Below are 27,738 nucleotides of genomic sequence, written 5' to 3'. Positions count from 1 at the left end.
TCTGCCCTTTGCCCCCAGCTGGGAACCAGGCATCTCTGCCGTCCTGGCGGGTCCCGGCGGGTACCGCAGCAGCGAAGGGCGATGGGGCGAATCCCCCACAGACCAGGCGGCCTTTGGACAGGGATTCTCCTGGCAGGTCAGAGGGGGAGAACGTGGGACCCAGGTGTCCGGGGCAGAAAGGGCTGCAATAAGAGCCAGTGTCAATGAAAGCGGAGGGGCTGTGGGTCGGGACTCAGGGGCCCGGGCAGAGCTGGGCGAGGGGCACCCCAGGGCTGGAGTAGCCGGAGGGGGGCTCTGACGCTTCCTTTCCCAGGCTGGCTCCAACCCCACCCTCCCCCGAGGCTGAGCCCCCAAGCCGCGGGGACACGCACAGAAGCCCTGTTGTGTCCCGCAGCAGGGATCAGTGTTTGCTTGTGTCTCTCTGGGCTAGAGAACTGGGGGGGACACACCCAGCCCCCCCCACTGAACTCCCTCCCCCCAGATCTAGCAGGCGGAACCAGAGCCAGACAGAGACCCAGGGACCCGGCACCCCGTGGGGGGGGCGGGGGGAGAAGGGAGAAGACCCTTTCCCTACCCCCTCCACCCCCCGCCGCTGCACGGGTTCCTTCCTCCTAAGCGAAGGGGAAGTGAGCGGAGGAGGCTGGGAGGGGAAGCCCGAGGCCGGAGGGGCCCCGTGGGGCTGCCCTGCCTGTGGGTCCGGACTCCAGGGTCCCGGCCCAGAGACGCCTCCCCTGGGTCGAGGCAGGTCCGGCTGCAGCAAAAGGCGGCAGGGCGGCACCTGGCGAGGGGTCCCTTGCAGCTGAGAGGGTGGAACCAGGGTGGGGACCGGCCCTAGGTGTCCCAGACACCAAGGACTGTACCAGGGGACAGTGCAAATGCAAACGGTGGGGCTGCAGGTCGGGAGTGAGGGGCACCACTTGGTATCTGTCTCTCTGGTCTCCCCCCGCAGCCTCCGTCCTGGGCTCCTGCCTCCAGCCGGCGCCGGCCCAGACCCCGGTGACCATCGTCCTCACCCCGCCGAGCCCCGCGGTGGGAGGGGGCGTCAGCCTGGCCCCCCAGAATCCGCCACAGGACTTCACGTCCTGCATCTGGTACCGATCAGCGACCACGGATCCAAGCAGCCGGATCCTCACCTACATCCCAGGAAAATCCCCCTCTCAGACCAACGGCCCGGCCCACACGGGGCGGGAGACAGCGGGGCCGGACTGCGCCCTGCACATCGCGGGGTTAACGCTCAGCGACACCGGGAGCTACACGGTGCAGATTCAGAGCCTGACTAGCCCTGGCCTCGGCACGGTGCATCTGCCCGTCTCTTGTAAGTGCCACCCCCGGGCTCTGCCCCTTCCCCATCCCCGCCCCAGCGATGGGCTCTGGGCCTCTCCCCCGGGGATGAGCCTGGCTGGGTCATGGGGGGGACCTGCCCCCAAACACAGACCCTGCTCTGTATGTGGCATCCCACCCCCCCCGCCCCCAAGAGATGATGACCCCCCAATTGTCACGGAGTGTGGGGGAGTCCAGGCCCTGCACCCCTCTTCCTGGGATCCACTGAGACTCTCAGCCAGCCAGCCAAACAGAAGGTTTATTGGACAACAGGAACACAGTCCAAAACAGAGCTTGTGGGGTACAACCAGGACCCCTCAATCACGTCCTTCTGGGGGAGCAGGGAGCTTAGACCCCAGCCCTGGGGTTCCCTGTTTTCCTCCACCCAGCCCCAAACTGAAACTAAACCCCCCAGCAGGTTCCCTACTGCAGCCTCCGTCCACATTCCTGGGCAGAGGTGTTACCTCCCCGTCCCCCTCCTGGCTCAGGTGACAGGCTCTCAGGTCTCCCATCCCCAGGGCACATTCCCAGGTCAACACTCCCCCCTCCCTGCTGAGTCACATCATCATTGTGCTGGAAATGGCCTAACCTGAAGATTACTTTAGATAAGCTATTACCAGCAGGACAGTGGGGTGGGAGGAGGTATTGTTTCATATTCTCTGTGTATATATAAAGTCTGCTGCAGTTTCCACAGTATGCATCCGATGAAGTGAGCTGTGGCTCACGAAAGATCATGCTCAAATAAATTGGTTAGTCTCTAAGGTGCCACAAGTACTCCTTTTCTTTTTATCGTCACACCAATACACAGAGATGTGGGGCTCTGGGTCCCCAGACGCCCCCTCCCTGAGCTGGGAGCCAGGACTGAACATGGATCGGGAGTGACCCCCCCCAACAGATGCTGCTGTCGCAGTTGGTATAATATGCATTAACCCCATTGTGCTGGCTCCACAGACCTCCCCACGCAGACCCCACTCCCCTGCCCTGCCCGGATCGAACCCAGAAGTCCTGGATCCCAGCCCCCACTGCTCTAACCCACTGTGACGAAGTGGGACTGTTCTTAATGTTTCCTCTGAATAGTGTGGGGGTGCCTCAGTTTCCCCTAGGCAGTTCTTAAGTATCTAGGGGGTGGGATTAGGGTGTATGATCATTGCAGAGCCCTGGAGGGCAGGTGTGTGCAGGGGTCTGGACACAGAGAATGGCCGACACCCTGTTTCCTGGCAACTGATGGCCTGGGCCCTTCCCCCCTGCAAGGTGAGAGCTGAAGGGTTGGAGAACAAAGGAATCAGGTGACCTCCTGGCCCGGGAAAGGGACAAAGCCCGGAGGAGGGGGGGCTGGAGGGGGTTTTCAGTTTGGGGCTGGCTGGGGACATGGAGTGAAGGGCAGACAGGTTGTCTGGCTCACTGCCCCCCAAAATGGACCCAGCTGAGGGGTCCCGTTCTCTGCACCTGCAAGCTCTGTGTTAGACCATGTTCCTGTCGTCTAATAAACCTTCTGTTTTACTGGCTGGCTGAGAGTCACGTCTGACTGCGGAGTTGGGGGGCAGGACCCTCTGGCTTCCCCAGGAGCCCTGCCTGAGCGGACTCGCTGGGGGGAAGCGCACGGAGGGGCAGAGGATGCTGGATGCTCCGAGGTCAGACCCAGGAAGGTGGAAGCTGGGTGAGCTTTGTGTCCTGCAGACAGGCTGCTCACAGAAAGGTGACTGCCCCAGAGTACTGACTGGCTTCATGGGGAGCAGTTCCAGAGCATCGCCCGGGGACTCCGTGACACCCACCAGCCCCACTCCCCTCCCAGAGTTGGGGAGAGAACCCAGGAGTCCTGGCTCCCAGAACCCCACTCTTTCCCATGTATCCCTACAATAAAGTCTGTGGCTGGATAACAGCTCACTACTGCCACCAGGGAGCTGGGTCTGAATCCTCCACAGGGCTGTGGGGCAGGAGCCCCCTAGAGCAAGGGCTCCCCTGGGGTCGGGGTGGATCCAACTGCTCCCCCAGGGACGCTCTCTCTTGTTCCCAGATGGAACTACGCGCTGCAGACACAGGGATCCCACTTCTGGCACCAACGCCCCAGTGCGGCGCTAGGGGCCCAGGCTGCAGGGAGCGGCGTGGGGGGATTGTTACTGACCGTCTGATCCAACCCTCCCCACATCTCTCCTCCAGACCCAGTCGCCCCTCGTCCAGGTCTCTCTGCCGGGGCCGTCGCTGGGATCGTCATCGGGTCGCTGGCGGGGGCGGCGCTGGTCGGAGTCGGGGCCTATTTCCTCTGTGAGTAACACCCGGCCCCCCCCCGGGAGAGCCAGGACTCCTGGGTTCTCTCCCAGCTCTGGGAGAGGACTTGGGTCTAGTGGTTAGAGCAGAGGGGCTGGGAGCCGGGACCCCAATTCCAGCATCTCTGATGATTCCTCCCAGACTGTCGCTGCCGGAACGAGACCCCCAAGGAGACCGGGGCACCCGTCTTGGTGTACGAGAACCTGCCCCCGACAGCCAGTGCGGGGCCAGTGGTGAGTGACAAGGCTCCAGTCCCGCCCCTTATTCCAGTCCCGCCCCCTCCTGAGTCCCGACCCACAGCCCCCAGCCAGTTTACCCCGTCCCCTTTGGGCGGGGGTGGGGGAGGGTTACACAAACCCTGGGTCCCACTGACTCTCCCAGGGTCCCTCCCCCCAGCCCGAGCTCGGCTGGAGGGGCGGGGGGGGTCTCTGTGGTCCGGTGCTAAAGCCCCTCTTGCCTCTGTCTCCCTCAGGCCCAGCCCAGGACCCCCCCTGATCCCAGCCCCACGTACCAGGTGAGCACCGGCCCCTTGCGCTGTATCCTCCCCCTGAGAGGGGTTTGGACCCAGTGGGGGGAGGGGGAGCTGCCCCCCAGAAGCCCTATGGCTGAGAACGGGGCTGGTTAACACATCCCAGAGCGGGGGGAGCAGAGTGAGCCAGAAGGGGACCAGCCGGGAGCCTCAGGGCTGAGGGGAGGCACTATGGGGGGCCCAGCACTGGGAGGGGGAGGATGGGCCCCTGGTGTGGGAGGGGCTGTTGGGGTCCTACGGGGGGGGAGGGGACTGGGCCCTCCCCTGGGGCCTCTGTGGCTGAATCGTCCCCCTTTCCCCCAGACGCTGCAGCCCCGACAGCGGGACGTGTACGAGGAACTGAAGAAGTGACGCCCCCTCCGGCCCCCCCGGTGCATGCTGGGAGGGGCCCGGTGCATGCTGGGAAAGGCGCGTCCCCGAGCCTGGGTCCCGCCGCCCGGGGACGTCCCGCCGATGAAGCGTTAAAGGGCAGGAACAGCCACCGCCCGGCCCGGGGGGTCCGTCCGTCCAGGCTGCTTCCCTGGCGCCCATCACCGCGGCGTCTGGGCCCCTCCAAAGAAATCAGAAACTCGGCGCCTGTGAGTGGCTCTGGCTCCATTCTGCCCAGCACAGTATTTGGGAGCCCGCCTCTGCCACCGGCTTGGGGACGTCTCAGGACCAAACACCCCCCAGCCTGGGGCACGTGCCCTGTTTTCTGCCCGCCTGAGCTGAGCCTGGCGCGCTGAGCTGTGTCCCACCCCAGGCCGCGGGAGCTCCCCACTGCACAGAGGGTCCCGGGCGGCTCAGTGACCAGCCTGGGTCCCACGGGGAGTCTGTGGGGCTGCAGGGACTCGGACCCGGGTCTCCCCAGTGCCCGACTGGTGCCCAAACCACGGCCAGGGGTCCCCGCCCAGGGCTTCCCCTCACCCTGCCTCCAGTGCCCGGCCCTGCGTCTTCCCCTCCCCGCGGCAGTTCTCCCATGCAGAGCTGTGAACAGCGATGCCCACCCACCCGGCTGGGACCCGGGACCCCTGGCGGAGAGCACAGGGCGCCGAGGGGCTCTTGGGGCCCCCGGCTCTGACGTCTACAAACCAGCCCCCAAAGGGGCTCGTGGGGTCCCTGCCCAGAGCTGGCATCGCTGGGCGCGGTGACCGTGGCGAGCCGTGTGCCCGGGGTCACGTCTGGGGCTGTGTGTCTGGCCTGGGTCTCAGGGGCTGGTTCCAGCCGGGCAGCGGGAGGCGCCAGGCACGTCCCTGGCAGACAGGAGGCACCGGGCCGTTCTCTCTGTGCCCGGCTCCGGGGCAGCTGGGTGATGCCGAGCTCGCCAGGCAGCTGGGTCCACCCGGAGCCAGGCACCAGGAGCGTCTGCCCGAGCCCCAGGGAAGCAGCCGGCAGGGAACAGGGCCCAGTGTGGGGGGCAGGCGTTTCTGAGGACAGACGCTGGCTTGGTGGGAGCTATCGCGGGCTGCGAGGGGAGCAGCTGCCAGCGGGTTTTTCTCCTGCAGGGAGCGTCGGAGCCCGGGCGGCCGGGAGCCGGATGCTGGCGGGAGCTGAACCCCGCAGGAGCTGCCAGAGGCGGCTTCGGGACGTCGGGACGCTGGGAAACGCGTCCCCAGTTTGTTCTCCATGTTACCCATTGTCCCGTTAACTCCATGAGAACATAAGAGCGGCCAGAGTGGGTCAGACCCAAGGTCCATCCGGCCCAGTGTCCAGTCTGCCAACAGTGGCCAGTGCCGGGTGCCCCAGAGGGAATGAACAGAACCGGGAATCGCCCAGTGATTATCCCCTGTCACCCATTCCCAGCTCCTGGCAAACAGAGACTAGGGACACCATCCCTGCCCATCTTAGCAAATAGCTATTGATGGACCGATCCTCCAGGAACTTATCGAGTTCTTTTTTGAACCCTGATATAGTCCTGCCCTTCACAACATCCTCTGGCAGGGAGTTCCAGAGGTTCACGGTGCATTGCGGGAAGAAAGACTTCCTTGTGTTTGTTCTAAACCTGCTGCCTGTTCCTGTCATTTCCCGATCCCTAGTTACGAGGAGTAAATAACAGGAGCCTCCAGCAGCTCCTTCTCCAGCTCTGGGCTCCGGCCAATAAACTCAGCCCGGTTGTCTCTGTAAGGCCTGGCCATGCTGGGGCCGAGTGGGGCGCTGGCTCGGGGAGGGGGTGTCAGTGTTCAGCTGTGGGGTCCGAGTTCGTGGGGGCAGTGGAGCTGGGAACTTGGCCAGTGGGCAGCGCCAGGGGCTGGGCACCCCAGGGGGATCCTGGGCGATGGGGGGTGCCCATCGCTGACCTCTCAAGGGCTGAGCGGGGGGCTTCAGGGCTCTGACCCCCAGCAAGGCCAGACAAGGCTCTTCACAGCGGGGAAAGGGGTCGGGGGGTCCTCCCAGCCCGGTGTCACGGAGTCCCTGGGCGATGCACTGGAACTGCTCCCCATGAAGCCAGTCAGGACTCTGGGGCAGTCGCCTTTCTGTGAGCAGCCTGTCTGCAGGACACACAGCTCACCCAGCTTCCACCTCCCTGGATCTGACCTCGGAGCATTCAGCCTCCTCTGCCCCTCTGTGCGCTTCCCCCCAGCGAGTCCGCTCAGGGGGGCTCCTGGGGAAGCCAGAGGGTCCTGCACCCCAACTCCGCAGTCAGACGGGACTCTCAGCCAGCCAGTAAAACAGAGGTTTATTAGACGACAGGAACATGGTCTAACACAGAGCTTGCAGGTGCAGAGAACGGGACCCCTCAGCTGGGTCCATTTTGGGGTGCAGTGAGCCAGACAACCCCGTCTGCCCTTCACTCCATGTCCCAGCCAGCCCCAAACTGAAAACCCCCTCCAGCCCCTCCTCCTCTGGGCTTTGTTCCTTTCCTGGGCCAGGTGGTCACCTGATTCCTTTGTTCTCCAACCCTTTAGCTCTCACCTCGCAGGGGGGAAGGGCCCAGGCCATCAGTGGCCAGGAAACAGGGTGTCGGCCATTCTCTGTGTCCAGACCCCTGCACACATATGCCCTCTAGGGCTCTGCAATGATCATACCCCCTTACTCCACCCCCTAGATACTTAAGAACTGCCTAGGGGAAACTGAGGCACCCCCACACTATTCAGAGGAAACATTAAGAACAGTCCCACTTCGTCACATCTCTCCCCCTTCGAGACCGAACTGAGCGGGGTCACTTTAGCCGGTGACCTGGGGAAGTTCGAAGCCACCAACGTTCCCATGGATGCCCCAGCATCTCTCCCATTCCTTGGTAGGAGTTACACCAGGCCCTTCCAGTTTCACGCCCTCCCTTAGGTCAGGGGTGGTCGATAGCACTCGCAGGCCGCATGTGGGAAGGTTTATGCAGCCCATGCCCTTTGGCCACCCCAAGAATGTCTCCCCATTGACCATCACCTTCTGCTCCCACTGGAGGTCCGAGGGGCCTGGCCCCAGGAAAGTCCACACAGACATATAGGTTGGGGTCAGGAGTGGGAGCCTGTCCACATCCCCACCCATCTGGCTGACGGAGTCTACGGCCTTGGGACCCAGCAAGGGAGCTAGACACCGGGGCTTTTCCGCAGGGTACCCCTGGTTCAAATCGCCAGCCTGCTCAAAGGCAGTGAGGTGGCATCCACATCCCCCCCTCCTTAACCAGGGGCAGCAATTTAGTCTCGAGGCTCCCTGCGGAACTGGCCCCCTGGGGTCTATCCCCACTCACCCCGGGGTGGTCCCCTAGGCCTCTCCGCTCCCCCACCGCCAGTTAATGCTGCTGCTGCTTCTGCGGCTCTTTCTCGGGCTCTCGCTGTCTCTCACAGTCCTCTTGCTCTCTCGGACTCAGCTCCAATCCCGTCCGTCTCCGATCCCCCGATGGGGAACCCGATCGTGAAGACCCTCATCTGGTCGGGGACAGGAGTCTTGGGGATGCCTGGCTCCCGCTCCAGCTGCTCCCAGATCCTGCTATAGCCCCAGTTGGGGTCAGGAATCTGTTCCTTAGAGCGGTCATCCTCCTCCAGCTGCACGATTAACTCTGCTTTGGTGAACTTTCCAACGCTCAACCCTCTCTTTCTGCACAGGGTTACAATGTCCTTCTTAAGGAGACGGTGACAGGCCATCACTCCGCTCCTCCCAAGTTGTTGTGGACTCACAGGCCCGTGTGTTCTCAGCTCCCCACGGTTTCCAGGGAGAACCCCTAGTGTGCCAACCCTTCTCGAGGTCACCCCCTCTTTGTCAGGGTCGAGCTGCAGACTCCTCCGCCCCTTGGACTTCTCCGCCCCTTGGACTGCTCGCTGCAATCCCCAGGGGAACCCTGTTACTGCACAGTCCTTCTCGCTGGTCACACACTCCCAGGGGTTAACCGCCCCCCAAAACGGCTCCTCTCTGAGCCTTCAGCAGGCCTGGTCCTCGGCAATCCCCCTTCGTGTTACTGCTCCCCAGTCACTTACTGCAGGAAGCACCATCCACGGGGTGCAGTACATCCCACCATTGCCACCAGTTGTCACGGAGTCCCTGGGCGATGCTCTGGAACTGCTCCCCATGAAGCCAGTCAGAACTCTGGGGCAGTCGCCTTTCTGTGAGCAGCCTGTCTTCAGGACACACAGCTCACACAGCTTCCACCTTCCTGGGTCTGGCCTCGGAGCATTCAGCATCCTCTGCCCCTCCGTGCGCTTTCCCCCCAGCGAGTCCGCTCAGGTGGGGCTCCTGGGGAAGCCAGAGGGTCCTGCACCCCAACTTCGCAGTCAGACGTGACTCTCAGCCAGCCAGTAAAACAGAAGGTTTATTAGACGACAGGAACATGGTCTAACACAGAGCTTGCAGGTGCAGAGAACGGGACCCCTCAGCTGGGTCCATTTTGGGGGGCAGTGAGCCAGACAACCCTGTCTGCACTTCACTCCATGTCCCAGCCAGCCCCAAACTGAAACTCCCTCCAGCCCCTCCTCCTCTGGGCTTTGTTCCTTTCCCGGGCCAGGTGGTCACCTGATTCCTTTGTTCTCCAACCCTTTAGCTCTCACCTTGCAGGGGAGAAGGGCCCAGGCCATCAGTTGCCAGGAAACAGGGTGTCAGCCATTCTCTGTGTCCAGACCCCTGCACACACCTGCCCTCTAGGGCTCTGCAATGATCATACCCCCTTACTCCACCCCCTAGATACTTAAGAACTGCCTAGGGGAAACTGAGGCACCCCCACACTATTCAGAGGAAACATTAAGAACAGTCCCACTTCGTCACACTTTTGACATGGTCTCCCACAGTATTCTTGTCAGCAAGTTAAAGAAGTATGGGCTGGATGAATGCACTATAAGGTGGGTAGAAAGTTGGCTAGATTGTCGGGCTCAACGGGTAGTGATCAATGGCTCCATGTCTAGTTGGCAGCTGGTGTCAAGTGGAGCGCCCCAAGGGTTGGTCCTGGGGCCGGTTTTGTTCAATATCTTCAAAAATGATCTGGAGGATGGTGTGGATTGCACCCTCAGCAAATTTGCGGACGATACTAAACTGGGAGGAGTGGTAGATACGCTGGAGGGCAGGGATAGGATAGAGAGGGACCTAGACAAATTGGAGGATTGGGCCAAAAGAAATCTGATGAGGTTCAATAAGGATAAGTGCAGGGTCCTGCACTTAGGACGGAAGAACCCAATGCACAGCTACAGACTAGGGACCGAATGGCTAGGCAGCAGTTCTGCGGAAAAGGACCTAGGGGTGACAGTGGACGAGAAGCTGGATATGAGTCAGCAGTGTGCCCTTGTTGCCAAGAAGGCCAATGGCATTTTGGGATGTATAAATAGGGGCATAGTGAGCAGATCGAGGGACGTGATCGTCCCCCTCTATTCGACATTGGTGAGGCCTCATCTGGAGTACTGTGTCCAGTTTTGGGCCCCACACTACAAGAAGGATGTGGATAAATTGGAGAGAGTCCAGCGTAGGTCAACAAAAATGATTAGGGGTCTGGAACACATGACTTATGAGGAGAGGCTGAGGGAACTGGGATTGTTTAGTCTGCAGAAGAGAAGAATGAGGGGGGATTTAATAGCTGCTTTCAACTACCTGAGAGGTGGTTCCAGAGAGGATGGTTCTAGACTGTTCTCAGTGGTAGCAGATGACAGAACAAGGAGTAATGGTCTCAAGTTGCAGTGGGGGAGGTTTAGGTTGGATATTAGGAAAAACTATTTCACTAGGAGGGTGGTGAAACACTGGAATGTGTTACCTAGGGAGATGGTAGAATCTCCTTCCTTAGAAGTTTTTAAGGTCAGGCTTGACAAAGCCCTGGCTGGGATGATTTAATTGGGTATGGGTCCTGCTTTTGAGCAGGGGGTTGGACTAGATGACCTCCTGCGGTCCCTTCCAACCCTGATATTCGATGATTCTATGAGGGGACCAACGTGACCTGAGCTGCTATCACTGTGGCCAGAGAGGCCACGTACGGACCCAGTGCCCCGGGCTCAGGGACAGACTGAGCAGACCCAACCTACCCAGGGTTAACTGGGTAGGGACCCAGCTGGACGAGGGGCAGACGACCCAGGAAAGGGGGCTACCAGTTTACCACCTGCGCAGGAGGAAAGAGTACCCCAGGCCAGCTCCGCCAGAGGGCTGGAGGCTCTGGACTCAGGGTGCTCGGTTTACAGGGTGGGCGCGGGGCTGTCCCTCCGGAGAGAGTGCCTTGTTCCCCTGGAGGTGGATGGGAGGAAGGTCAATGGATACTGGGATACGGGCGCGGAGGTGACGCTGGCCCGGCCCGAGGTGGTGGCCCCAGATCGGGTGGTACCCAACACCTACCTGACCCTGACGGGGGTGGGCGGGACCCCATTTAAGGTGCCCGTGGCAAGGGTACACCTGAAATGGGGGGCCAAGGAGGGCTTAAGGATGTGGGGGTACCTAGAGGACTGGTACCTAGAGGACTGGCCAAGCAAGCCCCAGACCGCCTTGGTTGGACTAGCCAGAGCCGGCAAGGGTCACTGCACCCTGACCTCGGGGAGGGTACCGCACCGGAGGCGCAGGACTCTTCCCTGGTGGGGAGGGAGGGCCGAGGGGCACGGCTCAGAGAGGCGGAGGCCTCAGACCTGGCCACTGAGGGGGAACCGGGCCCCATCCCTTCCCCAGCCGCTGAGTTCCAGGCCGAGTTGAGGAAAGATCCCTCCTTGCGGAAGCTCAGGGACCTGGCCGACCTCAGTGTGGTACGGACCATGAGGAGAGGCTGCCAGGAGAGGTTCCTGTGGGAGAAGGGGTTCCTGTACCGAGAATGGGCTCCCACAAGGGAAGTAGAGTCCTGTGGGACCAGGAGGCAGCTGGTGGTCCCCCAGAAGTATCGCCGCAAGCTCCTGTACCTGGCCCATGACATCCCCCTCGCAGGGCACCAGGGAATCCGGCGCACCCGGCAGAGGTTGCTACAGAAGTTTTACTGGCCCGGGGTCTTTACCACGGTCCGGCAGTATTGCCGATCCTGTGACCCCTGTCAGAGGGTGGGGAAGGCCCGGGACAAGGGGAAAGCGGCTTTGAGACCTTTGCCCATCACAGAGGAGCCTTTCCAGAAGGTGGCCATGGACATCGTGGGGCCTCTCAGCAGGACGACCCGGTCGGGGAAGAAATACATTCTGGTGGTGGTAGATTTTGCCACCCGCTACCCCGAGGCAGTGCCCTTAGCTTCCATTGAAGCAGACACCGTGGCCGATGCGCTCCTGACCATTTTCAGCCAGGTGGGGTTCCCCAAGGAAGTCTTGACAGACCAAGGCTCCAACTTCATGTCGGCCCTGCTCCGGTGCTTGTGGGAGAAATGTGGGTCCGGCACGACTGAGCCTCAGCTTATCACCCCCAGTCCAATGGGCTGGTGGAGAGGTTTAATGGGACGCTAAAGATGATGCTGAAAACCTTTATGAACCAGCACCCGCAGGATTGGGACAAGTACTTACCTCACCTGCTGTTCGCGTACAGGGAGGTGCCCCAGGAGTCGACCGGATTTTCGCCTTTCGAACTGTTATATGGAAGGAGGGTGAGGGGCCCCCTGGACCTGATGAGAGACGAGTGGGAAGGGAAGGCCACTCCCGATGGAGAGTCAGTGGTGGAGTATGTCCTGATCTTCTGAGAGAGACTGGCTGAACTCATGGGCCTGGCCAGGGAGAATCTGGCCAGAGCCCAGAAGAAGCAGAAGGTCTGGTATGACCGCACGGCGCGGGCCCGGGCCTACGCCACCGGGGATCCGGTGATGGTTCTCATCCCCGTGAGAAAGAACAAACTACAGGCCGCCTGGGAGGGCCCTTTCAAGGTCGTCAAGCAGCTCAATGAGGTAAACTATGTGGTGGAGCTGTTGAACCGGACGCACCACCGCCGGGTGTACCATGTGAATATGATGAAGCCATATTATGCCAGGGGGAATGTGGTGTTGGCCGTGTGTGGACAGTGGGAAGAGCAGGGAGATGACCCTTTAGTGGATCTATTCCCTGGGACCAAAGCTGGTTCCCCCCTGGAAACAATTCCCCTCTCGGATCAACTAACCCCTGCCCAGCAAGCTGAGGTGAGGGGGGTGCTGCATCCGTACCGACAGCTGTTTTCCAACCAGCCTGGACGCACTAATCTGACTGTCCACCGGGTGCAGACAGGGTCGTACCCGCCGATAAGATGCTCCCCCTTCCGAGTCACAGGGAAGACTGCTCAGGACCTGGAAAGAGAGGTCCGGGACATGCTGGCTTTGGGGGTGATCCAGCCATCTGCCAGCCCTTGGGCCTCGCCGGTGGTGCTGGTCCCCAAGAAGGATGGGTTGGTCCAGTTCCATGTGGACTATCGGAAGCTCAATGCCATCATTGAATTGGATGCCTACCCCATGCCCAGGCCTGACGAGCTCCTAGACAAGCTGGGAGGAGCTCGGTACCTTACCACCATGGACCTTACAAAGGGCTACTGGCAAGTGCCGCTGGATGCAGATGCCCGGCTGAAATCGGCCTTTATCACCCCTCTGGGGCTCTATGTGTTCCTGACCCTGCCTGTCGGCCTCAAGGGAGCGCCGGCCACCTTCCAGCGCCTGGTGGACCAGCTCCTGAGGGGGATGGAGAGTTTTGCCGTGGTGTATATTGATGACATCTGTGTCTTTAGCCAGACCTGGGAGGACCATGTGTCCCAGGTTAGACAAGTGCTGGACCGACTCCAGGGGGCTAGGCTGACTGTAAAAGCGGAGAAGTGCAAGGTGGGGATGGCTGAAGTATCTTACCTGGGCCATCGGGTGGGGAGCGGCCGCCTAAAGCCGGAACCAGCCAAGGTGGAGGTGATCAGAGACTGGCCCGCTCCTGTCAAGGTTCCTCCCCCACTCTGAACTCTAGGGTACAGATGTGGGGACCTGCATGAAAAACCTCCTAAGCTTATCTTTACCAGCTTAGGTCAAAACTTCCCCAAGGTACAAAATATTCCACCCGTTGTCCTTGGACTGGCCGCTACCACCACCAAACTAATACTGGTTACTGGGGAAGAGCTGTTTGGACGCGTCCTTCCCCCCAAAATACTTCCCAAAACCTTGCACCCCACTTCCTGGACAAGGTTTGGTTAAAAGCCTCACCAATTTCCCTAGGTGACTACAGACCCAGACCCTTGGATCTTAAGAACAATGAACAATCCTCCCAACACTTGCACCCCCCCTTTCCTGGGAAATGTTGGATAAAAAGCCTCACCAATTTGCACAGGTGACCACAGACCCAAACCCTTGGATCTGAGAACTATGAAAAAGCATTCAGTTTCTTACAAGAAGACTTTTAATAAAAATAGAAGTAAATAGAAATGAAGAAATCCCCCCTGTAAAATCAGGATGGTAGATATCTTACAGGGTAATTAGATTCAAAAACATAGAGAACCCCTCTAGGCAAAACCTTAAGTTACAAAAAAGATACACAGACAGAAATAGTTATTCTATTCAGCACAATTCTTTTCTCAGCCATTTAAAGAAATCATAATCTAACACATACCTAGCTAGATTACTTACTAAAAGTTCTAAGACTCCATTCCTGGTCTATCCCCTGCAGAAACCAGCATACAGACCGACTGAAGACCCTTTGTTTCTCTCCCTCCTCCCAGCTTTTGAAAGTATCTTGTCTCCTCATTGGTCATTTTGGTCAGGTGCCAGCGAGGTTACCTTTAGCTTCTTAACCCTTTACAGGTGAGAGGAGCTTTCCCCTGGCCAGGAGGGATTTCAAAGGGGTTTACCCTTCCCTTTATATTTATGACAGCTCCCCACACCAAAAAGCAGGTCCAAGCCTTTATTGGGATGGCAGGATACTACCGAAGATTTGTGCCCCACTTTAGCGCCAAAGCCACCCCCATCACTGAGCTATGCAAGAAGGGGAAGCCAGACAAGGTGGTCTGGACCGAGCAGGGCCAGGAGGCTTTCCGAGCGCTGAAGGAGGCTCTGGTCAGTGGCCCAGTCCTGGCAAACCCAGACTTTGACAAGCCCTTTGTGGTGTTCACCGACGCCTCCGACACGGGACTGGGGCCGGTGTTAATGCAGGAGGATGGAAAGGGGGAGAGACACCCCATCGTGTACCTGAGCAAGAAGCTGCTACCCCGGGAGCAACACTACGCGGCCATCGAGAAGGAGTGCCTGGCCATGGTGAGGGCCCTCAAGAAACTAGAGCCCTATCTCTTCGGGCGACACTTCACCGTCTACACCGACCACTCTCCCCTGACCTGGCTGCACCAGATGAAAGGAGCCAACGCCAAGCTCCTGAGATGAAGCCTGCTCCTGCAGGATTACGACATGGACGTGGTCCACGTGAAGGGAAGGGCCAACCTGATAGCAGACGCGCTGTCCCGGAGAGGGGGCCCCGAACTTCCCCAGGTCACTGGTCTCAGTGACCCCGCTCAGTTCAGTCTGGAAGGGGGGAGAGATGTGACGATGTGACGCAGCAGGGAGGGGGGAGTGTTGACCTGGGAATGTGCCCTGGGGATGGGAGACCTGAGAGCCTGTCACCTGAGCCAGGAGGGGGCGGGGGAGGTGACACCTCTGCCCGGGAATGTGGACGGAGACTGCAGCAGGGAACCTGCTGGGGGGTTTAGTTTCAGTTTGGGGCTGGAGAGAGGAAAACAGGGAACCCCAGGGCTGGGGTCTAAGCTCCCTGCTCCCGCAGAAGGACGTGACTGAGGGGTCCTGGGTGTACCCACAAGCTCTGTTTTGGACTGTGTTCCTGTTGTCCAATAAACCTTCTGTTTGACTGGCTGGCTGAGAGTCTCAGTGAATCCCAGGAAGAGGGGTGCAGGGCCTGGACTCCCCCACACTCCCATCAGGTGTGAAAGTAAGAAACTTGCCTGAGCCCGTCTCTCGTTACAAATGAAGCCCTGGTCACCCTCACCTGAGCGGCCCTCGCTAAGCAGGGGGCTGGATGGCAGAGCCCAGTGGGAGAGGGAGAGGTGGGGACAGGGGTTTTGTTCGGTGCTGTGGACTGCCCCCTCCCGGTTAGAGACAGAGCGGATTAGGCTCCAGAGTCTTCTGGTTTGTGAGGTGACCGCGAGAGCTGAAATCACTGACAACCAGGTGTCAGTGCCCAGACCTGCTGCGGGACGGCGTTTCTGGGGAGGAGACGGCCCAGCCTGCACTGGCTGTGAGGTCCCCCACTGAGAGCTGAAGTCACCGAGAGCCGGTGGAAGCTCCAGAGACCGACTCGCCGGGGTCCCGGGGGCAGGGGGGCAGGAGGTGACGGTGCAGGGCCATGGGCGGGGCGTGGTGCAGTGAACGGTGGCACGACAAACAGCGGCCGGAGCGAGTGGCCGGAGCGAGTGGCGAGCAGCTGGAGGAACCAGCAAGGTGCCTTCGACCTCCCCCTCTCCCCCAGGGTGGGAGGTGAACTCATGCCCAAGCCCCTCTCAGCGCTGGGTCCGCACCGAGCCAGGACAAGATCTCTGAGTGGGGTGCAGGGGAGGGCGAAGCGGGGAGCCCGTGCAAGGGGCTACGTTTTAGTGACTTTGCTCCAGAATGCTCCAGATTTGTGCCTGAGAAACGTAAATAAAGACACATTTCCTAGTAGGCCAGGATATTTCAAACGCATTATGTGCCAAGGTCATTATCTTACATCATCGCTATCGCGAGAGGTCGTTATATTGGGGAGTTTCTGGACTAAACATTTTTATTATTATAATTAATTTTTATGTAAAAATGGACAGACCGGGTCAGACCGATGGTCCACATACCCGGTATCCTGTCTTCCGACAGTGGCCAGTGCCAGGTGCCCCAGAGAGTCATCGACTGATTGATCCCCTGTCGTCCACTCCCAGCTTCTGGTGAACAGGGCTGGGGACGCCCAGAGCATGGGGTTGCATCCCTGCCCATCCTGGCTAATAGCCATTGATGGACCTGCCCTCCAAGAACTTACCAAGCTCTTTTTGGAACCCGGTTATAATTTTGGCCGTCACAACATCCTCTGGCAGGGAGTTCCACAGGTTGGCTGTGCGTTGTGTGAAGAAATACTTCCTTTGTTTGTTTTAAACCTGCTGCTTCTTAATTTAATTGGGTGAGCGCTGGTTCTTGGGTTAAGTGAAGGGGGTGGGGGGTAAATAACATTTCCTTATTCACTTTCTCCACACCGGTCAAGATTTTATAGGCCTCTATCATATCCCCCCTTAGTCGTCTCTTTTCCAAGCTGAAAAGTCCCAGTCTTGTTAATCTGTCTTCATCTGGAAGCTGTTCCATACCCCTCATCATTTTGTTGCCCTTCGCTGTACCTTTACTCATTCTAATTTATCTTTTTTGAGACGGGGCGACCAGAACTGCAGGCAGTATTCAAGATGTGGGGGTAGCATGGATTTATACAGTAAACGTGGAGGAGCTTGGTTTGCCAGACTCATCAGCCAAGCCAACACTGACAACCTATAGGAAAAGGCTGCAAAACACCATGCCCCTGGACAGCATGGACATGCGGAAAGCCTGATAAGTCAGTCACTGTCAAAGCCAATTTTAGAGAAACTTAATGAGGCTGTTAAGATTGCTGGAGACTCAACTCAGTTTATGCGAACAAACCTGCCTGTCGCGTCGAACTTTCTATTTAAGCAAGAGATGCCACACTCTGCAAACTGGAGGCCACTGTTAAGTGCATTGTCACTTGTTAATCCAGAAGCTGGACACTGGTTCTGAACACGACCAGCAAATGCTCACTATCTTTCTGCAAGAAACTCAGCGGACTGGCTAGAAGCATGTGGTGCAACAGGGAAAGACTCAGCCGTTGAAAAAGTGAAGAACTCTCTGACCGCATTCGGACAATGCACGTACATGGCTGATGAATGCACTCATGCAAACGGGCGTCGAGGATTACGACATTGTCTACGTTATCGTGATGTCCGTGGTAGGCCAGTAGATGCATGTCTAGATATTCAGGTTATAGAAGACACATTGGCTGCATCTCTGACAACCCTCATGTCACAGAGATTGGGGGAGTCAGGGCCCTGCACCCCCACTTCCTGCCATTCACCATGACTCTCAGCCACCCAGTAGAACAAAAGGTTTATTAGAGACGACAGGAACACAGTCCGGACCAGAGCTTGCAGGCATAAACCGGACCCCTTAGTCAGGCCCTTCTGGGGGCAGGGAGATTAGTCCCCAGCTGTGGGGGCTCCCTCCTCTTCCCCAGCCCGCTCCAAAATCTGAAACTCCCTCCAGCCGACTCCCCCAGCCTCCCCCCGGCTCCTCCTCCAGCCTTTGTCCAGTTTCCCAGTGTCAGGTGGGCTCAGGTTACAGGCTCAGATGACAGGCTCAGGTATCCTCCCAGCCAGTGACGCCCCCCACCCCGCTATCTCATCACCGATCAGACAGTCCCATAAAACTCCCCTGCCACATTCCCAGGTCAATCCGCCCCACTCAGTCCCTGCTGCGTCACACCCCGTCTTAAAGGAGTTCAATGCTTGTCAATTGAACCCCAAAGAGATGGCTGCTTGTGCGTTTGATGGAGCTGCAAACTTCTCTGGAAGACATAGTGGACAGGGCCGGCTCTAGGTCTTGTGCCGCCCCAAGCACGTGCTTGGTTTGCTGGTGCCTAGAGCCAGCCCTGGAAGTGGATACAAGCTTTGCTCAGAGAAAAGTGTAACTCTTGTCTCTCCAATAGACACGGCAGAGGCCATCTACTCCAGCTACCGCTAGTACGAGCTGCAGAGTCTTCCAAAGACATTAAAAAGCCATGACTTTAATGTCTTCCTTCTCCTCTTTTTTTAAGCAAGAGTCCAAAATGGCTGAACACCTTTGGAAAAACAGAAGATACACTGGGACTGAAGGTCAAATTCGTCCAACCTGGGGAAACCCGCTGGCTTTCTCATGAGCGATCCTTGGCTGTTGTCTTTAAATGACTGCACCCGTTATTACGGGCTTTGGACAGTATCCACCGAGATCGGACAGATCTAAGTAGCGAGGCTGGTGAGCTACCGTTGCTACTAAGTTTAGAGAAGCTTATCGCCATTTTTCTCTCTTGTAAGTCTACATGGAAACCACTTGGGTCATTAAACAATGTCATCCAGGCGCCTGCTACAACCGTCGTAGATCTCTTTCCAGCAATGGAAGCTTCCCTTGGATCACCCAGAGAGCTGTCCATTGGAAACGTACTGCAAGAAGCAAAGACTTCCGTGCAGACGTTGACTAATGAAGGCATTTATATTGACTCCTTACGTGAAGAGGACAAAAAATGCTTGTTAAGCCCGCTGAAAAAGTCCACAGACTTGATTCTTATAAATCTACAACAGCGACTTCTGGATGCTACTCAACCTCCACGTAGCTTTTACCGATCCCTGTCCAAGAAAACACCGGCAGCTGAGCGGAGTGAGGCTCGACCAGCCATGGGGCTGCCGTGTGCTCAGGACAGAACAGAGAATTTGAACGCCGAGTGGAACATCACACGACGAACGAATGAAGATTTGACTTCAACTTCTTCTTTATTCTCACCGGTGACTCGACCCGATCTTCGTGCTGTTTCCTGGGATGAGGAAGCAGGAATTCATCTCTTGCTCCTCCAGTCACAACAGCTGCACTTGAGCGCTCTTTTTTCTCATTGACCAGGGTTTTGTGTTCGGAGAGGAGTTGGCTTCTGGGTGCTCGTGAGCGTTTCATGAATGACTGTAAATACCGGACACACCAGAAGCCACCAGAGGTGAACGCACTGCATTTGAGAAGTTCATTGACAGAGCTGTGCAAAATTACAAGAAGAAACCAGAGACGGAGATGTCGTGCTTCCTACGAGGCTCCAGTACCCAACTGTAATTTGTGTAATGATTTTAAACCATGAGTTAAATCTGATAAAATGGTCTTGAAACATTTCTCAGTTTTTACTATGGTACCATAGAGCCCCCCTTTGCCCTCATGCTCTCACCCCTCATCGGCCCTCACCCCCCTAAAAATTCAACACCCCCCCCCATTTCAATTTCTGGGGAAAAGCTGGTGCCCACACCAGGGCCAGGGGTCCCTGCCCGGGGCTGTGGATTCCCCTAACTTCAATTCCTGGGGAAACTCTGGCTGCAGCCGCTCGCCAGACACGCACCCGCAAGGTCAGCCGCCCAATCGAGCCGCCCTCAGTTTGCGGAGAGGCCGCCGGGGCGAGGTCCCCCCTTTGCGGCCGCTGTCCCGAGCGCAGGACGAGGGGCACCTCCACCCTTGGCCAGGGACCAGGCGGGGTTTCCCCTCCTTGGAGATGGCGCCTGCTCCTCGCTCTGGGGGTCGATGTCCCAGGGCCCCAGCAGCCCAGGTATTGTGTTGTGTTCTGTAACGTTGTGTTGTGTAACGTTGTTGTGTTGTGTAACGTTCTTGGTCACATTCAGTCACATCCTGTAGACCCGTTTTCCCTTCTCTTTCGGTTACACGTGACTCACCACGGGGTGTTTAATCGGCCACCTCGAGACTCCGGGTGTTTTCTTCCTTTGCGCTTCTTGGAATGGTTTCTAGATTCATTAATTGCCTCCCGCAATGTATGGATTGAATTTAAACAGATCATTCAAACGAAGAAATCCCACCGCTGACCCCCAGGCTCACGATTTGTTTCCTCCTGGTGCTGCAAGGAGACCAAGCCAGGCCACACCTTCCGCACAGCAGGTACGAACCTGTCGTAACCCTCGGCCGCCCCTTTCGGGGGGGCCTGGGGGGGCATTGACTGCTGTGCCCTGGGGCCCGGAATTGCTGTCCCTGGGCCTGTCCCACCCCCCACTGGGGAGCCTATCGGGGGGGGCAGGATCCCTGGAGGCTAGGGGGGTCCTCCCCTCTGTCAAGCACTTACCCCCCCAGGGACAATTCCCTTGCTCATGCGATACCCCCCCCCATGTCTGCTGGGGCCAGACCCCCCAGGGAGGGGGCAGTGGGGGCCTTGTCGTGTCCGTATCAGATTCCCCTGATGCTGCAGTGACTGGATTGCGACACCCCCGCCCCCCACATCAGGGTGGGGGCAGGGGGAGGGGCGGGTGAGTCCCCCTCCCCCCAGGGGCAGGCAGGGTTGTCGGGAAATGTGGGGCATGGTGCCAAAGGGGCCACACCCCCTGCCCCGTACCTGTGCTGGGAGGGGCAAGGGAGGTGCTTCGTGCCAGCTCCCCTCCCTGCCCCCAATTTCCCCATCTCTGCCCTTTGCCCCCAGCTGGGAACCAGGTGTCTCTGCTGTCCCAGCGGGTCCCACAGCAGCGAAGGGCGATGGGGCGAATCCCCCACAGACCCGGCGGCCCTTGGACAGGGATTCTCCTGGCAGGTGGGGGGGGGAAGAGGGAGGAACGTGGGACCCAGGTGTCCGGGACACAAAGGCCTCCAATGGGCACCATTACAAATGAAAGTAGAGGGGCTGTGAGTGGGGAGTGAGGGGCAGCGGCAGAGCTGCGGTGGGGGGATCCCAGGGCTGGGGTCGCAGACACGAGGCTCTGACGCTTCCTTCCCCAGGCTGGGGCCCAGCCCAGGCTCCCAGGGGGCCCCACAGAAGCTCCATTGTTCCCCCCAGATCCTGCTTTGCATGGTGGATTAGCAGGGATCAGCTGTTTGTTTGTGTCTCTGTCCCAGAGCATGGGGGGGGACACACCCAGCCCCCCCTCACTGAACTTCCTCTCCCGCAGATCCAGCCCCACACAGAGACTCAGGAACCAGGCACCCCAGAGGGGGAGGGGCAAACGAACCCCCCCAGCAAACTGGTTCAGTGGGGGGGAGGGTTCTGCTGTCCATGGAGTGGGGTTCAGACAAGGCTCGTCACAGCGGGGCAGGGGCTCGCGGGGGCCTCCCAGCCCGGCACCCCGGGAAGCGTCACACGGTGCAGCCCAGGGGTGCAGGGGGAGCAGAGCGAGAGCAAAGGCCCCACACGCGGCCTCCGTGGACCCTGTGATTATGGCCCCGCAGCTGGGCCATGCCTCCTGCACCCCATGGTCTGGGTGTGGATGGGGGTGTGGGTGTGTGGGGGTGTGTGGGGGGGTGTGTGTGGGTATATACTGGGGGTGGGGTGGATGGGGTGTGTGTGTGGGTGGGTGTTTGGGAGTGTTTATGGGTGTAGGGGGGTTGGGTGAGTGGATGTGTCTATGGGTCTGTGTGTGGGGGTGGGGTTGTGGGGGTGTATGGTGTGTGTGTGGGGTGTGTGTGGGTGTATACTGGGGGTGGGGGTGGGGGTGGGTGTATGGGTGTGTGGGTGTGGATCGTGGGGGTGTCTATGGGTGTATGTGCGGGTCTGTATGGGTGTGGGGTTGTGGGGGTGGGTGTGTATCGTAGGGGTGTGTGTGCGGGTGTGTGGGTGGGTGTGTCTATGGGTGGGGATGGGTGGGGGGTGTGGGTGTGTAGGGTGTGTATTGTGGTGGTGTCTATGGGTGTGTGTGGGGGTTGGTGTGTCTATGGGTGGGGGTGGGTGGACACACGTGGGCCCACAGGCGGGGCGGGATCAGGCTGCTCAGCCCAGCTCTGTGTCTGTCTGTGCCCAGGGGCCTCACACTCTGTCCTGTTCCCCCCCAGCCTCGGCCCATCCTGCCGGGGGGGGCTTTGGCTCCCAGAAATGTCCCAGATTCCCGTCAGTCTGGGCTCTGCCCTCCCCACAGGGGTCTCCCTGTGGCCCCCACTCCCTAACGGGGGGCTTGTCTCCCACTTCCCACGGGTGACTTCCAGGGGTGAGCCCCCCCTCCACACAGCCTCCACTGGGGGGCAATATCTGGGGGGAACAGGGGGAGTAGGAGTCCTGGAGGCTGGGGGGCCCTGCCCCCTTTCATGCACCAGCCCCCCAGGGGCCGATTTCTGCACTGTGTGACCCCGCACACACACATCTGCCAGGGCCAGACCCCCCACCCAAGAGGGCAGGGGGGCCCGGATTGCTGCACCTCCAGCCCCCGTGTCTGGGTGGGGTCAGGGGGAGGGGCGGGTGAGTCCCTCCCCCGGCAGGGGAGGCAGGCAGGGCTGTCAGGAAAGGGGGGGCACGGTGCCAAAGGGGCCGCACCCCCTGCCCCATACCTGGGCTGGGAGGGGCAAGGGAGGTGCTTCGTGCCGGCTCCGCTCCCTCCCGCTTCCCCCGTCTCTGCCCTTTGCCCCCAGCTGGGAACCAGGCGTCTCTGCCGTCCCGGCGGGTCCCGGTGGGTCCCGCAGCAGCGAAGGGCGATGGGGCGAATCCCCCACAGACCGGGCGGCCCTTGGACAGGGATTCTCCTGGCAGGTCAGAGGGGGAGAACGTGGGACCCAGGTGTCCGGGGCAAAAAGGGCTGCAGTAAGAGCCAGTGGCAATGAAAGCGGAGGGGCTGAGGGTCGGGACTCACGGGCCCCGGCAGAGCTGGGCGAGGGGCACCCCAGGGCTGGAGTAGCCGGAGGGGGGCTCTGACGCTTCCTTTCCCAGGGTGGCTCCAAACCCACCCTCCACCGAGACTGAGCCCCCAAGCTGCGGGGACACGCACAGAAGCCCCGTTGTGTCCCGCAGCAGGGATCAGTGTTTGCTTGTGTCTCTCTGGGCTAGAGAACTGGGGGGGGGACACCCAGCCCCCCCCCACTGAACTCCCTCCCCCCAGGTCTAGCAGGTGGAACCAGAGCCAGGCAGAGACCCAGGGACCCGGCACCCCGTGGGGGGCGGGGGGAGAAGGGAGAAGACCCTTTCCCTACCCCCCGCCGCCTCCCGGGTTCCTTCCTCCAAAGCGAAGGGGAAGTGAGCGGAAGAGGCTGGGAGGGGAAGCCTGAGGCCGGAGGGGCCCCGTGGGGCTGCCCTGCCTGTGGGTCCGGACTCCAGGGTCCCGGCCCAGAGACGCCTCCCCTGGGTCGAGGCAGGTCCGGCTGCAGCAAAAGGCGGCGGGGCGGCACCTGGCGAGGGGTCCCTTGCAGCTGAGAGGGTGGAGCCGGGGGGGGGGACAGGCCCCAGGTGTCCCGGACACCAAGGACTGTACCAGGGGACAGTGCAAATGCAAACGGAGGGGCTGCAGGTCGGGAGTGAGGGGCACCACTTGGTATCTGTCTCTCTGTTCTCCCCCCGCAGCCTCCGTCCTGGGCTCCTGCCTCCAGCCGGCGCCGGCCCAGACCCCGCTGACCATCGTCCTCACCCCGCCGAGCCCCGCGGTGGGAGGGGGCGTCAGCCTGGCCCCGCAGCCAGCGCCACAGGACTTGCGGACCTGCAGCTGGTACCGATCAGCGACCACGGATCCAAGCAGCCGGATCCTCACCTACTTCCCAGGACCACCCCCCGTCCAGAACAACGACTCGGCCCACACGGGGCGGGAGACAGCGGGGCCGGACTGCGCCCTGCACATCGCGGGGTTAAGGCTCAATGACACCGGGAGCTACACGGTGGATATTCAGAGCCCGACTAGCCCTGGCCTCGGCACGGTGCATCTGCCAGTCTCTGGTAAGTGCCACCCCCGGGCCCTGCCCCTTCCCCGTCCCCACCCCAGCGATGGGCTCTGGGCCTCTCCCCCGGGGATGAGCCTGGCTGGGTCATGGGGGGGACCTGCCCCCAAACACAGACCCCGCCCTGTATGTGGCAACCCACCTGTCACGGAGTGTGGGGGAGTCCAGGCCCTGCACCCCTCTTCCTGGGATCCACGGAGACTCTCAGCCAGCCAGTAAAACAGAAGGTTTATTGGACAACAGGAACACAGTCCACAACAGAGCTTGTGGGTACAACCAGGACCCCTCAGTCACGTCCTTCTGGGGGAGCAGGGAGCTTAGACCCCAGCCCTGGGGTTCCCTGTGTTCCTCTCCCCAGCCCCAAACTGAAAACTAAACCCCCCCAGCAGGCTCCCTCCTGCAGCCTCCATCCACATTCCTGGGCAGAGGTGTCACCTCCCCCTCCCCCTCCTGGCTCAGGTGACAGGCTTTCAGGTCTCCCATCCCCAGGGCACATTCCCAGGTCAACACTCCCCCCTCCCTGCTGAGTCACATCGTCACACCACCCCCTGCCCCCAAGAGATGATGACCCCCCAATACACAGAGATGTGGGGCTCTGGGCCCCCAGACGCCCCCTCCCTGACCTGGGAGCCAGGACTGAACATGGATGGGGAGTGACCCCCCCCAACAGCTGCTGCTGTCGCAGTTGGTATAATCTGCATTAACCCCATTCTGCCGGCTCCACAGACCTCCCCACGCAGACCCCACTCCCCTGCCCTGCCCGGATTGAACCCAGGAGTCCTGGCTCCCAGCCCCCGCTGCTCTAACCCACCAGCCCCCACTCCCCTCCCAGAGCTGGGGAGAGAACCCAGGAGTCCTGGCTCCCAGAGCCCCACTCTTTCCCATGTAGCTGTGTAGCCCTACAATAAAGTCTGTGGCTGGATAACAGCTCACTACTGCTGCCAGGGAGCTGGGTCTGAATCCTCCACAGGGCTGCGGGGCAGGAGCCCCCTAGAGCGAGGGCTCCCCTGGGGTCGGGGTGGATCCAATTGCTCCCCCAGGGACGCTCTCTCTGTTCCCAGAAATGCTGCCCAGGCCCACGGTGACGCCAAACCAAGCCCAGGTGCTGGAGAACGGGACCTTCACCCTCACGTGTAACAGCTCCCCCCGTGCCGACACCCTGCTCTGGCTCCGGGATGGGGCGTCCCTCGCGCCCAGTGACCGGCTGGGGCTGTCCCCTGACAACCGGACCCTCACGGTGTCGGGTGTCACACGGGGCGATGCCGGCGCCTACCAGTGCGAGGTCAGGAACCCCGTCAGCACCGACCGCAGCGAGCCCAGCACCGTGACGGTGGCCTGTGAGTAACTGCAGCCCCGTCCCCCGGCCACGCTGCCCCCAGCCCTGCCGGCATCGCCCAGCCACGGAGATGCAGCCATCTCTGGGGTGGGGCACCAGGGCTGTTCATACGGGGATCTCTCACTGGCGCTGTCCTTTCCCTTGATCCTCTCCCTCTCTGTGTAGACGGGCCAGACTCTGCCAGGATAGACCCGCCAGGACCCATCGACCTGACCCTCGGGTCCCCTCTCACCCTGTCGTGCGTCGCCGACTCCGTCCCAGCCCCGAGCTATCGCTGGGTTCTCAATGGCACCGACACTAACGAGACCGGGACCAGCTTGACCTTTAACCCCACGACCTTAGATCACCAGGGCACGTACGAGTGCCAGGCTGACAACCCAATTACCAACCGCACTGCCCGGGCGTCTGTCGCCGTGCGGGTGACAGGGACGGGTGAGTCCCCGGGATGGAACAATGCGCTGCAGACATAGGGATCCCACTGCTGGCACCAACGCCCCAGTGCGGCGCTAGGGGCCCAGGCTGCAGGGAGCGGCGTGGGGGGATTGTTACTGACCGTCTGATCCAACCCTCCCCACATCTCTCCTCCAGACCCAGTCGCCCCTCGTCCAGGTCTCTCTGCCGGGGCCGTCGCTGGGATCGTCATCGGGTCGCTGGCGGGGGTAGCGCTGGTCGGAGTCGGGGCCTATTTCCTCTGTGAGTGACACCCGGCCCCCCCGGGAGAGCGAGGACTCCTGGGTTCTCTCCCAGCTCTGGGAGGGGACTTGGGTCTAGTGGTTAGAGCAGGGGGGCTGGGAGCCAGGATCCCAATTCCAGTGTCTCTGATGATTCCTCCCAGACTGTCGCTGCTGGAACGAGACCCCCAAGGAGACCGGGGCACCCGTCTTGGTGTACGAGAACCTGCCCCCGAAAGCCGGGGCAGGGCCAGTGGTGAGTGACAAGGCTCCAGTCCCGCCCCTTATTCCAGTCCCGCCCCCTCCTGAGTCCCGACCCGCAGCCCCCAGCCAGTTTACCCCGTCCCCTTTGGGCAGGGGTGGGGGAGGGTTACACAAACCCTGGGTCCCACTGACTCTCCCAGGGTCCCTCCCCCCACCCCGAGCTCGGCTGGAGGGGGGGAGGGGTCTCTGTGGTCCGGTGCTCAAGCCCCTCTTGCCTCTGTCTCCCTCAGGCCCAGCCCAGGACCCCCCCTGATCCCAGCCCCACGTACCAGGTGAGCACCGGCCCCTTGCGCTGTATCCTCCCCCTGAGGGGGGTTCGGACCCAGTGGGGGGAGGGGGAGCTGCCCCCCAGAAGCCCTATGGCTGAGAACGGGGCTGGTTAACACATCCCAGAGGGGGGGAGCAGAGTGAGCCAGAAGGGGACCAGCCGGGAGCCTCAGGGCTGAGGGGAGGCGCTATGGGGGGCCGAGCACTGGGAGGGGGAGGATGGGCCCCTGGTGTGGGAGGGGCTGTTGGGGTCCCACGGGGGGGAGGGGACTGGGCCCTCCCCTGGGGCGTCTGTGGCTGAATCGTCCCCGTTTCCCCCAGACGCTGCAGCCCCGACAGCAGGACGTGTACGAGGAGCTGAAGAAGTGACGCCCCCTCCGGCTCCCCCGGTGCATGCGGGGAGGGGCCCGGTGCATGCTGGGAAAGGCGCGTCCCCGAGCCTGGGTCCCGCCGCCCAGGGACGTCCCGCCGATGAAGCGTTAAAGGGCAGGAACAGCCACCGCCCGGCCCGGGGGGTCCGTCCGTCCAGGCCGCTTCCCTGGCGCCCATCACCGCGGCGTCTGGGCCCCTCCAAAGAAATCAGAAACTCGGCGCCTGTGAGTGGCTCTGGCTCCATTCTGCCCAGCACAGTATTTGGGAGCCCGCCTCTGCCACCGGCTTGGGGACGTCTCAGGACCAAACACCCCCCAGCCTGGGGCACGTGCCCTGTTTTCTGCCCGCCTGACCTGAGCCTGGCGCGCTGAGCTGTGTCCCACCCCAGGCCGCGGGAGCTCCCCACTGCACAGAGGGGCCCGGGCAGCTCAGTGACCAGCCTGGGTCCCACGGGGAGTCTGTGGGGCTGCAGGGACTCAGACCCGGGTCTCCCCAGTTCCCCACTGGTGCCCAAACCAGGGCCAGGGGTCCCCGCCCAGGGCTTCCCCTCACCCTGCCTCCAGTGCCCGGCCCTGCGTCTTCCCCTCCCCGGGGCAGTTCTCCCGTGCAGAGCTGTGAACAGCGATGCCCACCCACCCGGCTGGGACCCGGGACCCCTGGCGGAGAGCACAGGGCACCGTGGGGCTCATGGGGCCCCCGGCTCTGATGTCTACAGACCAGCCCCAAAAGGGGCTCGTGGGGTCCCTGCCCAGAGCTGGCATCGCTGGGCGCGGTGACCGTGGCGAGCCGTGTGCCCGGGGTCACGTCCGGGGCTGTGTGTCTGGCCTGGGTCTCGGGCTGGTTCCAGCCGGGCAGCGGGAGGCGCCAGGCCCATCCCTGGCAGACAGGAGGCACCGGGCCGTTCTCTCTGTGCCCGGCTCCGGGCAGCTGGGTGGTGCCGCGCTCGCCAGGCAGCTGGTTCCACCCGGAGCCAGGCCCCAGCAGCGTCTGCCCCAGCCCCAGGGAAGCAGCCGGCAGG

General features: G+C 60.9%; 1 protein-coding gene across 1 annotated transcript; it reads left to right on the top strand.

The window, feature by feature from the left end:
- The first annotated feature begins 30 nt into the window (after window positions 1–30).
- Window positions 31–27,604, top strand: LOC144279428 (pregnancy-specific beta-1-glycoprotein 7-like). The gene is made up of 13 exons (XM_077840926.1): window positions 31–136; window positions 950–1,403; window positions 2,484–2,488; window positions 3,484–3,582; window positions 3,727–3,818; window positions 4,058–4,121; window positions 23,443–23,808; window positions 24,872–25,147; window positions 25,312–25,578; window positions 25,735–25,839; window positions 25,982–26,073; window positions 26,312–26,353; window positions 26,670–27,604. The coding sequence occupies exons 1-13, from the start codon at window positions 82–84 to the stop codon at window positions 26,715–26,717; spliced, it is 1,965 nt and encodes a 654-aa protein (XP_077697052.1). The 5' UTR covers window positions 31–81; the 3' UTR covers window positions 26,718–27,604.
- Window positions 27,605–27,738: the final 134 nt, after the last annotated feature.

The sequence above is a fragment of the Eretmochelys imbricata genome, chromosome 24, assembly GCF_965152235.1.
Source record: "Eretmochelys imbricata isolate rEreImb1 chromosome 24, rEreImb1.hap1, whole genome shotgun sequence".
Classification (NCBI taxonomy): domain Eukaryota; kingdom Metazoa; phylum Chordata; order Testudines; family Cheloniidae; genus Eretmochelys; species Eretmochelys imbricata.
This window is presented reverse-complemented; position numbering and strand designations above follow the sequence as displayed.

Bases quoted from the DNA above. Each gene is read 5' to 3' on its own strand.
- LOC144279428 (XM_077840926.1), top strand. From the start codon at position 82: ATGGGGCGAATCCCCCACAGACCAGGCGGCCTTTGGACAGGGATTCTC. The intron at 4,122-23,442 runs GTATCCTCCCCC...CTCCCCCCGCAG, and splicing joins GAGCACCGGCCCCTTGCGCT to CCTCCGTCCTGGGCTCCTGC. The intron at 25,579-25,734 runs GTGAGTCCCCGG...TCTCTCCTCCAG, and splicing joins CGTGCGGGTGACAGGGACGG to ACCCAGTCGCCCCTCGTCCA.